The sequence below is a fragment of the Copadichromis virginalis genome, linkage group LG18, assembly GCF_057382275.1.
Source record: "Copadichromis virginalis isolate Kocher_CV1m ecotype Utaka linkage group LG18, C_Virginalis_male_GT1.1, whole genome shotgun sequence".
Lineage (NCBI taxonomy): Eukaryota > Metazoa > Chordata > Actinopteri > Cichliformes > Cichlidae > Copadichromis > Copadichromis virginalis.
The window spans coordinates 15,040,215-15,051,138 of record NC_140635.1 but is presented as its reverse complement, the minus strand read 5'-3'; the positions used below and the strand labels follow the sequence as shown (position 1 = coordinate 15,051,138).

General features: G+C 40.2%; 1 protein-coding gene across 3 annotated transcripts in view; it reads left to right on the top strand.

Moving 5' to 3' along the window:
- Positions 1–10,924, top strand: part of myom1a (myomesin 1a (skelemin)) — a 30,110-nt gene that overhangs the window by 14,190 nt on the left and 4,996 nt on the right. For 2 of the 3 annotated variants that reach the window (XM_085440463.1, XM_085440465.1), the window contains 17 exons: positions 536–660; positions 3,124–3,307; positions 3,476–3,650; positions 4,775–4,896; positions 6,315–6,511; positions 6,627–6,753; positions 7,307–7,491; positions 7,631–7,745; positions 7,980–8,136; positions 8,322–8,428; positions 8,536–8,580; positions 8,839–8,975; positions 9,087–9,231; positions 9,625–9,684; positions 9,770–9,837; positions 9,941–10,066; positions 10,679–10,759. In XM_085440463.1, the coding sequence (XP_085296589.1) occupies positions 536–660; positions 3,124–3,307; positions 3,476–3,650; positions 4,775–4,896; positions 6,315–6,511; positions 6,627–6,753; positions 7,307–7,491; positions 7,631–7,745; positions 7,980–8,136; positions 8,322–8,428; positions 8,536–8,580; positions 8,839–8,975; positions 9,087–9,231; positions 9,625–9,684; positions 9,770–9,837; positions 9,941–10,066; positions 10,679–10,759 (2,156 nt within the window). The remainder of the gene's footprint in view (positions 1–535; positions 661–3,123; positions 3,308–3,475; positions 3,651–4,774; positions 4,897–6,314; positions 6,512–6,626; positions 6,754–7,306; positions 7,492–7,630; positions 7,746–7,979; positions 8,137–8,321; positions 8,429–8,535; positions 8,581–8,838; positions 8,976–9,086; positions 9,232–9,624; positions 9,685–9,769; positions 9,838–9,940; positions 10,067–10,678; positions 10,760–10,924) is intronic. The other variant, XM_085440464.1, reaches the window with a different exon arrangement.

The following is a 10,924-nucleotide window of genomic DNA, read 5'->3' as shown; positions in this document are numbered from 1 at the left end:
GCTTCCTGAGTGATGCCTGTCTCATTAATCAAGGGGAACTGTAAGCTATTTTTCATTAATGTTTAAGGGGGTTGAATGTGCTATTTTTAATCAGAAATTCAAACTTCACAAAAAATTGTCAAAATCAGGAATTTGCATGTGTCTGATTATGAAAACTACCACCCCAGTCTTTGTAATAGGTTAGGTTGGGATATGGTATTTGTGGTATTGGTTTATTATTGTCTCAGTTCTTTTCCCCATTTTTTTAAACAGTTGCTTCATTCCTGTAAATTTCAGACTCATTACTGTAGGAATAAACAACCTCATACATCCAATCAGTCAAATATCAGCATCAGATATCTGGTCAGTCTTATAACTTTAGACTATGTTTAATACATGAAAAGCTTATATAGTAAAATACTGTTTGTACTGAGAGAACAGTCTGCATAGATCATGTGGTTTTGCTATTAGCGTTTTGGTGTCAGTACAGTCACTTCAGCACTTACCTAGTTGCAGTTGTCGTGTCTAAATGATGAGTATCTTCTTGCCTCTTCAGTCGGTGTAGTCCCAGGAGAACCAACTGATGTTGTGGTTACTGAGGCAACTAAAAGTTATGTGGTACTTGCCTGGAAGCCTCCAGCCCAGAGGGGTCATGAAGGAGTCATGTATTACATTGAGAAGGTGAGAAAAACATTCAAAACTGTCCCATAGAAATATATATATGTGTATGTATATATATATATATATATATATATATATATATATATTAGGGGTGCAACGATACACAAAATTCACGGTTCGGTTCGATACTTTGGTGTCACGGTTCGATATTTTTTCGATACAAAAAAATGTTCATGCCTTTTTAATTTGTCATTTATTAAAATTATAAATATATATTTTAACTCAAAAGTACAGTTTTTAAATTTAACCCTAACCCTTGTGCGTGTTTTTTATTTTGACAGCAAATGCGCACCTGCGGACCACTTATGTGCAGCCCTGGTTATTTAGCTCGTCATATTGCAGCCACAGAAATTCTTTTGTCCATGAAACCATAAAGCTGCACTTTCTTTTTGCCTTATAGTCTGATTTGTCATAACTTTTCCGTTTTGTGGTAAGCTTTTCTTTGGCTGTCACTTCTTCACCCTGACCTGTCTTATTTGGCTCAGCAGAACTAAAATATATATCTGTCTGTGAAGGTTCTCAGTCATCCAGGTCATCGTAGTCAAATTTAAATCCTGCTGCTTTTACACACGCACTCACATAAGCTCAGCGATTCTCTGCGCGATCAACCTCTCACATGTTTAAGCTGCGGGAGATTTCACTTGTCATGTTTGCATAGTAAGCTAACGATTAATAAGACGATGTCAGAGGAATTGGTGCACAAATTATCATCACTCACAGATCAGTGCTGTCGCTCTCTATACACAGTTCGCGCGATTGCAAAGTGAAAGCAAAAAAACAAGCGCAAATTCAAACGGGACTTCAATATGTCACATATTGACAGTGGCTCACCGATGCCAATGACATAATTACCCAGCTACATTTCTGAAAGAATGCAAAAGCATTGACATATATTTTTCCTTCCTACAACAGCCCGACGGGCAGGGCAGAGATAGATTTTGGTACCCCGACTGAAAAAATTGCTAGCCCTGGGACGTTGGGCTAGCGATATTGCGAGCCCTGTATCTGATTGAGGAATCACTCATCTTTGGAAAAGAGAGTTTATTACAGAGAAATGGCTCTTTCCATAATAAAAGCTATACTATCCGCTTCTTCTGGGCTATATTCTCAGCAGCATATTAAACAGCTGTCTAAATGACTCGGCTAAAGTTAGTAGCATGCTTGCTTGTTTTTTTTCTGCTTCCACTTGTCTTTGCACTAGGATGATGTCGGCGTAAATGTGCAGTCATATTCGTTGTGTTCCCACTAGTGCTTTCAGGTTAATCTCGTTGAAATGACCTTAACGCCACAACACGGCAAATCTCCGTTAACGAGCTACCGCCGATCGCCCCGTGCATGGGGCTAGACGGCCAACACGTTAACGAGCTAACTGCGCTAACACACTAGTTCCCACCTATGTAATTATTCTTATTGTATTCTAATTTTTGCCTCATAACTTTTGCACTGTCCACTTCCTGCTGTGACAAAACAAATTTCCCACGTGTGGGACTAATAAAGGTTATCTTATCTTATCTTATGTAATTGAGCATTGCGTGGCACATCCAACATACTGTTTTACTTTAGTCCATGACTCGCTTACCTTCAGGGTCATACGTCACATGAAAACCAAAATAATTCCAAACGCCAGATCTGAATGAGAGTGGGGGAGGTCCATGTTGTAAGGAGAGCTTAACTTCTGTCTCGCTAGCTTGCCCTGCGCTCTTCCTTCTGACGATGCTGTCTGTGAGCGCTCAGTGGATCTGCGTTCGACTACTCCGCCTAGGCTGCACTGTCGACCCTAGGCGGAGTAGTCGAACGCAGATTCACTGAGCGCTCAACACAGACAGCATTGTCAGAAGGAAAGTTGATAAAAGAAATTACAAATGTTGTATTGTTCGATACATATGCGTACCGAACCGAAAGCACTGTATCATATATATATATATATATATGAGTCAAACTACTGGACTGATGAGAAGAATCAGTTATATCGTTTGTTATATTTAAAATCATTATGGCAAATAAAACAAAGTTTCTAATCACTTAGCTAAGTCTTAACTCTTCTCCTTTGACGCTCTTAAACTATTTACTGCTGATAGCTACAACAATTTAACTTGTAAATGTGAGGGGTCAACATATTTTGCAGAGACAATGCAAAATGAAAGCTCCACAGTAAATACACCAGTGTAAAAATGCTCGTTTCTAATTGATTTCCTTTGGTCATACAGTGCATTATGCAAAACAAACAATAATGCAAAAGAAAACTGAAAACAAAATGATGTTTATATTTTACCTGAATTCCCCATAATTTGTCTCTAAACAAATACAATGACAAAGACCTACAGACTTATTATTAGAATAGTGATATGTGAAAGCAAGCATATGGGGACATTATATAAATAATCATACCTCACCTGTTTCATATAGTCAAATTTCATATCTGTTTCAGTCTCTAACATTTCTCTGGTTCTTTGTCAACTGCAGCGTATTTCTGGCACTGACACCTGGCAGAGGGTGAACACTGGTATCCCAGTCAAATCTCCTCGCTTTGCCCTGTTTGACCTGGCGGAGGGTAAATCTTACAGCTTCCGTGTACGCTGCTGCAACTCTGCCGGCGTGGGTGAAGCCTCTGAATCCACAGGAGAAGTCATAGTTGGAGATAAACTGGGTGAGCTGGCAAACCAAGTGTGTCAAAACTAATGCTGCATATAAAAAGACCTGCTCAGGACTGAATAATAGTAGCTCTAAAATCACAATGTCACTGGTTTATTTTACAGTCTGCTGCAGCGCCTTTCTGCATTATAGGATGTTCTGTGTTTTCCTTTTCCTCTAACAGACCTGCCATCAGCTCCAGGCAACCCGGTTGCCACCAGGAACACTGACACATCTGTGGTGGTTTCCTGGGGGGCCTCCAAGGATGTGCAACACTTGGTGGGCTACTATATTGAATGCAGTGTGGTGGGCACAGATGTCTGGATGCCTTGCAACAATAAGCCTGTTAGGCAGACCAGGTGGGCAGGTTTAAAGGTGCAATTAATGCATGCTCTAAGACATGGAGGATACTGATTTTTCCATGTAAATATGTCATCTTTTTATGTCTTGTTTATAATACTTCCACAGGAATTAAGAGGATAAGTAGCAGTCAAGTGCTGCTAATAAAATGCACTTGATTAACTGAACATGAGAAAGTGTAACCACCTCTATAAAAGCAGATGTTTTGCCAGTTTACTGATCTGAAGCATTCAGGTGTGTGTTAAGACAACGCTACAATCTTTCCAGGAGTGGATATCCAGCACAATCACTCCAGAGCTACATCTCAAACCCTACATGTCTAAGTTTCCATATTAAACGTTAAAGTTCATGACAGTATCACTAGAAAAAGGATGAGCAAGTATGGCTTGTTTGAAAGGGTTGCAAGCCTCTTCTCTCCAAAAAGAACATGGCAGCATGGCTTAGATGTATTGCATCTGAACAAACCACAAGACTCCTTTGGACAAAAACAATCTCCTTTGGACTGATGAACCTAAGTGGAGACGTTTGACCATAAATGCAGAGCTCCACATCTCTAGAAAACCAAGCACATGGTGCCAGAATAAACTAATTATCCCAACTCTTAATATGTTGGAGGTTTAATGATTTAGGTTGGATTTGTACCCACAGACCTGAGCACCTTGCAGTCACTGAGTTAAAGCTTGGCTGAAATTGAGTCATGCAACAGGATGATCCCAGTGGTAAACAAAGAATCAAGGTGTTGCAATGGCCCAGTTAAAGTCCAGACCTCAACCTGAGTGAAGTGATGTGGCAGGACCTTCAGAGAGCTGTTTATCATCATCATCGTCATCATAGTAGTAATAACAATAAAATATAAATAAAAGAAATAGTAAAAAAAAGGTCAGTTACCCACTGAGGTCAAAGGCCAGCAAATAAAAATAGGTTTTTAATCTGGATTTAGCAAGAAGGTCCTGACTTCGAGTTTGTTATTGTTTTGTTTTGTTTTAAAAAAAAAAAAAAAAAAAAAAAAAAAGCAATGTAACTTGAATGGCTTAAAGTATTTTGTATCAAAATCAACCTTTTGTGATATTACAAAAGATCCCACCTATTGATTAATACTAATGAATCTCTTTTTTCTGTTTAGGTTTGTGTGTCATGGCCTGATTACTGGTGCAAACTACGTGTTTAAAGTGAAGGCAGTAAATGCTGCTGGATACAGCCAGAGCTCCCCCAATTCTGACGCTGTAGTTGTACAGGCTGCCATCTGTAAGTGTCATAATTCTTTCTCATTGTTCACTTTGCCCGCAGTATTCAATTCTTTCCCCCCTTTGTCCCCCCTTATCCACGTATAGTCTTTCACCACTCCTAACTCAAAATCCTCTTTGTTTTTTTATTTACTTGCTGAGATTTTATTCTCATACAATTAATCTACCAGATATTTGCCTGTAAATCTCATGTGTTAATGAGTTATGTCTTGATGCCTGTTTAATAAGAAAATCCCAGAAAGTTGATTCTGTCCATTGGAACGCAACATTTTCAGTGGGAAAAACATTTCATCACTTATCCAAATGACTCAGCTGACTGCAGGTTTCCCCTACATTATAAGCAGTGCATTTAAGTTTAAGTGTGCGTGTTAGTCCTCATAGGGAAATAGTTCCTCTGCATTTAACCCATTCACCCAGTGAAGCAGTGGGCAGCTACCAGTGCAGCGCCCGGGGAGCAGTGTGTAGGGACGGTACCTTGCTCAGGGGTACCTCAGGGTAGCCGTTCAGTGGAGTCGAACCCCCGACCTTCCGATCATGGGGCCACCACTCTACCTACTGAGCTATCCCTGCCCATTTGCAATATGACCAAAACTAGCACTGTTACCTGAAAACAATAAGCTCAGTTTCATGATCTGCTATGACCATTACTCAGTGGCCATGAGTACTGTACAAAGAGACTCTTGTACTCTCGGGGGAAACCTGCAGTCAGCTGAGACTGAAGAAGTCCCTTGGATGAGTTATTAAAGGTTATGAATTATATGTTTATAAAAGTGCAGTTGATAACTTGCATGTGCCTGCATGACAGTCTCATTGCTACCACTATATTTGGAAACTTTCCCATCCTTTAACTTTTGTATTTACATATTTTTTTGTGGCTTGGTTAAACCAGTCAGGTCATGTTTTACAATGTTTCTAATTCGTGTGAAGGGTTTGAGGGTTTAAGCATGTAAGTTTAATTTTGCTTGAGTTCTGCTGTTTGATAACTCTTTAGGGGTGCCTGTTAGTGCCTGGCCAAGATGAAGACTAAACTATTGTGTTCTTAAAGAGCATGATCTTAATGAGTTCTGGCTTTGAAGAATTTCTTAGTGTGAAAGTTTCACAGCTGCTTGCGTTTAGTGTAAGTATTTCTTTTTCCATTATTGTGATACTAAATAACAAATGTGTGTTTCTTGTGTGTGTAATGCAGCTGCATGTATGATGTTCATCTGTACCGTCGCAGCTAACATGATATTTTAACACTGATTACCACTAACACCTGTATGATACTTGGCTAATGCTAGTCTGTATGAAATTGTGTGCAATTATTAATTTTCCATGTAATAATTTGGGTTTTAATATTTCAGTGTTAACTGTTTTGACTCGCTTACTCACATTTTTTCTCACAATTAAAACTGACCGGCCTGTTTACTCTCATCACAGCCGTACCTGGTAAGCCCACCGGTGTGACCCTGCAGGAGGCCTTCAAGGACTACATGGTCCTGGGCTGGAACGCGCCTGCTAACAACGGAGGAGCTGACATCAGGGGCTATTTTGTGGACTACAGAACCGTAAAGGGAGGCGTTGCTGGAAAATGGCATGAAATGAACCACCAGGCACTGACTACAACTTCCTATAAAGTAAGTTTCAAGTTCCTTCAGCCTCACATTCATAAAACATAAAATGTTATCACTGCATGTAATGAAGCTGGCAGGCACTTTTTAGTCTCTAACTATTTGCATTTGTTTCTTTTAGGCGGAGAACCTGAAGGAGAGGCTCTTTTATCAGTTTCAAGTCCGAGCAGTGAACATGGCTGGTGTGAGTAAACCCTCTCTGCCCAGTGCACCTCTGGAGTGCAAAGAATGGACCATTACTGTCCCAGGTATCACTGACCACATGTTCACCGAAACACAGAAAATTGAGCTGGTAGATATTAGTAACAGAGGGGTTAAACCAATAACTGACTATCCACTGAAAGGAAAAACTTATGTAAGGGGGTTACTAAAAGTTAAAGCATTTTTAATCAGTGACCTGACCAAGAATAATATGGAAATGATAACTAATAATCACACACTGTCACACACTACAATTAAGTGAAAAAACATCCATATCATATGCTACCAGATATCTAGGACAAAATATTTATATTTTCTGGGTAACTTCAGCGTACTTTTAAGAGCAGCCACACTGATTAAAAGTGCTATTCTCTTTATCTAGCAGAAATGCTTATCTGGTATGATTTTTTTTTTAGTTGTGCTATGTCCAATGTTTTACAAGACAGAGACTGATGCAAAATTGCTTAGACAACAGTCAGTTAAATCACTTTATATTGCTTTCAGTTCTCAGCATTATAATTTGGTGCTAAGCCAGGTTTTTGTCTATATAATTAGACCTTAGCCCCTGATATTAATTATTTAAACACTTTTATCTTTAAGGTGTTCCTGTTGGTCTTCATGTACTGGAGGTCCGTGACACCTCTGTGGTGGTCCTGTGGGAGCCACCAGTGTTTGATGGTCGCTCGCCTGTCAATGGCTACTACTTGGACATCAAGGAGGCCTCTGCTGGTGAGGAATGCTGGAAAGGTGTTCATGAAAAGGTCAACAAGATGAAATACATGAAGGTGAGGAAGATGCATATAATTCAGTTTGAATAAAATTGGTTCATTAATATCTTAATGTCAAATACGACGTGTGAAATACTGGTTTTAATAGTTGGTGGTTGGACTCTTTCTTACCCCTGCCTGTTATGTGCTAAATCAGGTGACTGGACTGAAGGGTGGCGCATCCTATGTGTTCCACGTGCGTGCTCAAAATCTTGCTGGAGTTGGAAAGCCCTCTGCAGTCTTAGGTCCAATCCTGGCCCAGACTCGCCCTGGTGAGTGAGACTGTTATGTAACTGATGCAGTCAGTCACAGAGTGTTCCTATCCAGTCTTAAAAAAATGTGGAAAATTTGTCCTCACACATGACTTGACATTCTTTTGCAGTTCTACACTGATGGCCAGGCTTTTTATTTTGATGATTTACTCTTTTAATGACTAAAATTCTGAGTTTGAGGACTGAAAATACTAATATCGAGGATCCTCTCACCATTTAATATCTCTCCCTTAGGCACCAAAGAGATTTACGTGGATGTTGATGATGACGGTGTGATTTCCATGGTCTTTGAGTGCTCTGAGATGATGGAGGGCTCTGAGTTTGTTTGGTCCAAGAACTACAAAGAGATCACAGACACCTCTCGTCTGACTATTATCAGTGAACGGGGAAAGTAAGTACACATTATGTACCACTAATGAATAGAATAGAATAGAATAATCCTTTAATTGTCCCACAAGGGGAAATGTTCACTACCACCATTTTCCCCCAGCATTAGAATCCATGTCACCAGATGATATCAGCTAAAAAGAGAAAAAATGTCCCCACTCTCCTCCCTTGCTGTGTCATCATCTGCAGATCCAGAGCTATCTTCAATAGTCCCTCTCTGGAGGATCTGGGTACCTTCTCCTGTGTAGTCACCAACACTGACGGCATTTCCTCCAGCTACACGCTCACTGAGGAGGGTGAGACGCCCTTTGAAGGCTGTCTCAGATTACATGGTGCAGTACTTCTGTCGGTTTACAGAGGTCATGACATTCATCCATTTTGTTGTTCTTTTCTTAATTGACAGGTCTCAAGCGTCTTCTGGACATCAGCCATGATCACAAGTTCCCTGGTGAATATTGGGACAAAGCACAGATGTTACCAAGACCAGAATTTCAGTTTTATTTAGTAATAAATGTAGATGTTGGTTTAAATATGGTTTGAAAATGACTTCTTTTCTCAAACAAATGCAGCCTACAAGCCTGTTTTTAACTCTGTTATTGCTGATACCCACTGTGACTTTATGCCCTACATCTATACCTACATGCAATAATCCTAAAGAAAATAGAAGTTGTTCTGCAAGAGCTTTAATAAATCTGGTGCTCTCTAGTTATTCCCTTTAAGAACGAAATGGCTATGGAGCTGCTCGAGAAGGGTCGCGTGCGATTCTGGACTCAGGTGGAGAAATGCACTTCTGACTGCCAAGTGGAGTATGTCTTCAACGATGTTATCCTTTCTCAGGGAAAGGTAGGAATAATGCTGCAATAATAATGCCGACACCTCCCCCCCCAGTTTTAAATTGAACGTAACCTTACTGCTGATGGATCAGAGGTTTTCTGTTTGCCTCACTGTTTTCAGAAATACATAATGAACTTCGACAAGTCCAGCGGTATTATTGAAATGTTCATGGACTCTTTGGAAGTCACAGATGAGGGGACGTTCACCTTTAACCTGGTGGATGGCAAAGCTAAGGGTACAACCAGTCTGGTGCTAATTGGAGATGGTAAGCAGCTTTAATGGCTAATACAGTTTTGACCCTCATTTTGATATAATAATAACTTGGATTAGCCTAACTTATAACTTTAAGGACTGACAAAATGGCATAAAAGTACTGAGCAGTTAAGACGAAGTCAAGAGAACAGCATGAAAATGAAGGCTGTAAAAATACACAATGCAAATGTCAGTGTAAATATAGACTTCTCCCAGTCTGCTAGGTGTATCGCCAGTGCTGCAGTTTAATTATGTATCCATTGAGGGGCAGCAGAAGGCAACGTTTACTTACAGTTGTCCCTTTTCATTTTGTTATGGCACGCATTTTCTAATACACTTGTGAGTGAATGAAGTGAAAAATAAGGGTTTAATCTGTTTTTTAGCATTTACGTTTCTCTTTGTCCAGAATTCAGGGAGCTTCAAAAGAAGTCAGAATTTGCGAGGGCAGAATGGGTCAGGAAACAAGGTAAGAAATCTCACGCCTCTTCAAGTAAGCCTAATGATAATTAAACAAATAATTTTTTTTGTGTAATCATTCCATTTATTTTCAGGTCCTCACTTTGTCGAGTACCTTGACTTCAGTGTTACCCCTGAATGTGATGTACTGCTGAAATGCAAGGTAATAGAAACGAATGTGAATAATTACAGCGCTGTTGATATTTCTTCAGAGATGGAGCATATAGGTAAAGCGACTCCTTCCTGTCTCTCTCTTTGTTTCATAGATTGGAAATGTCAGACCAGAGACTGAGATCACTTGGTCTAAGGACTGCATTGAGATTGCAGAGGATGATGAGGATGCTAAGAAAATCGAGAGGCAGGACGGCGAGCTGACCTTTAATATCGGAAAGGTCAGCCATTAGATGGAGGCCGTATGTTGCGAGGAGTTGTGAGCTTATGAGTAAAGAGCTATCAGGAGTGCTGATGCAGCTCTGCTTCCATTGTACAGCCTTACCAGCTGCTGCGCTGTCTACCAGCCCTCTCTGACACATACATTCATAAATGATGAAACACTATGGAAAATATTCACCTTCCCAGGTTGTAGTAGAGTGCTGGAGTCAGCACATTAGCGTGTTCCCTGTGGGGATCTGAATAGATGCAGTGGGTACCGAAACTGCTACAATTAATGCTTTCTCTGAATTTTCATACTTGGAGACTCGGCGATCGTATTTATACCCACGTAATTCCATTGTACATGTCATGCGCTTTTAACTCATTCATTTCATTCTAACAATAATCAATATAACTTCTCTGGCAACCTTACATGCACAAAAAAGAAAAGAAAAAAACTCTTTTTGATAGAATTTTGATCTGGTTTGACGCTAAGGGCCCAGTGCCAGGGAAGCTACATTGATATTTCATTGAGACTGTGTAAGCATTACTCATTAGAAGAGGGTCGGTGTCATTGCATGAGCTCCTGTCAGCTGCATTTGCAATAACTGGCTTATCTGTCTAATTCACAGTGGGTTATTAAGCAAGAGAAACAGAAAGAAAAAAAGAAAAAACCACCTGCAGAGGACGTTCCCCCGCCACCAAGACCTAAAGTCTGGACATAATCTTTCTGCCATAAGTTGATACCTGATTTCTCCATGTGTCCTCCTTGTCTTCCCATATCCATGTTTTTCTCTGTCCTTTCCATGTTTTCCCTTTAACGCCTGCAGCATCACGGGCGGGAGAAAAGCTTGCCTTTTCGGTTTACTTGGTCCCTG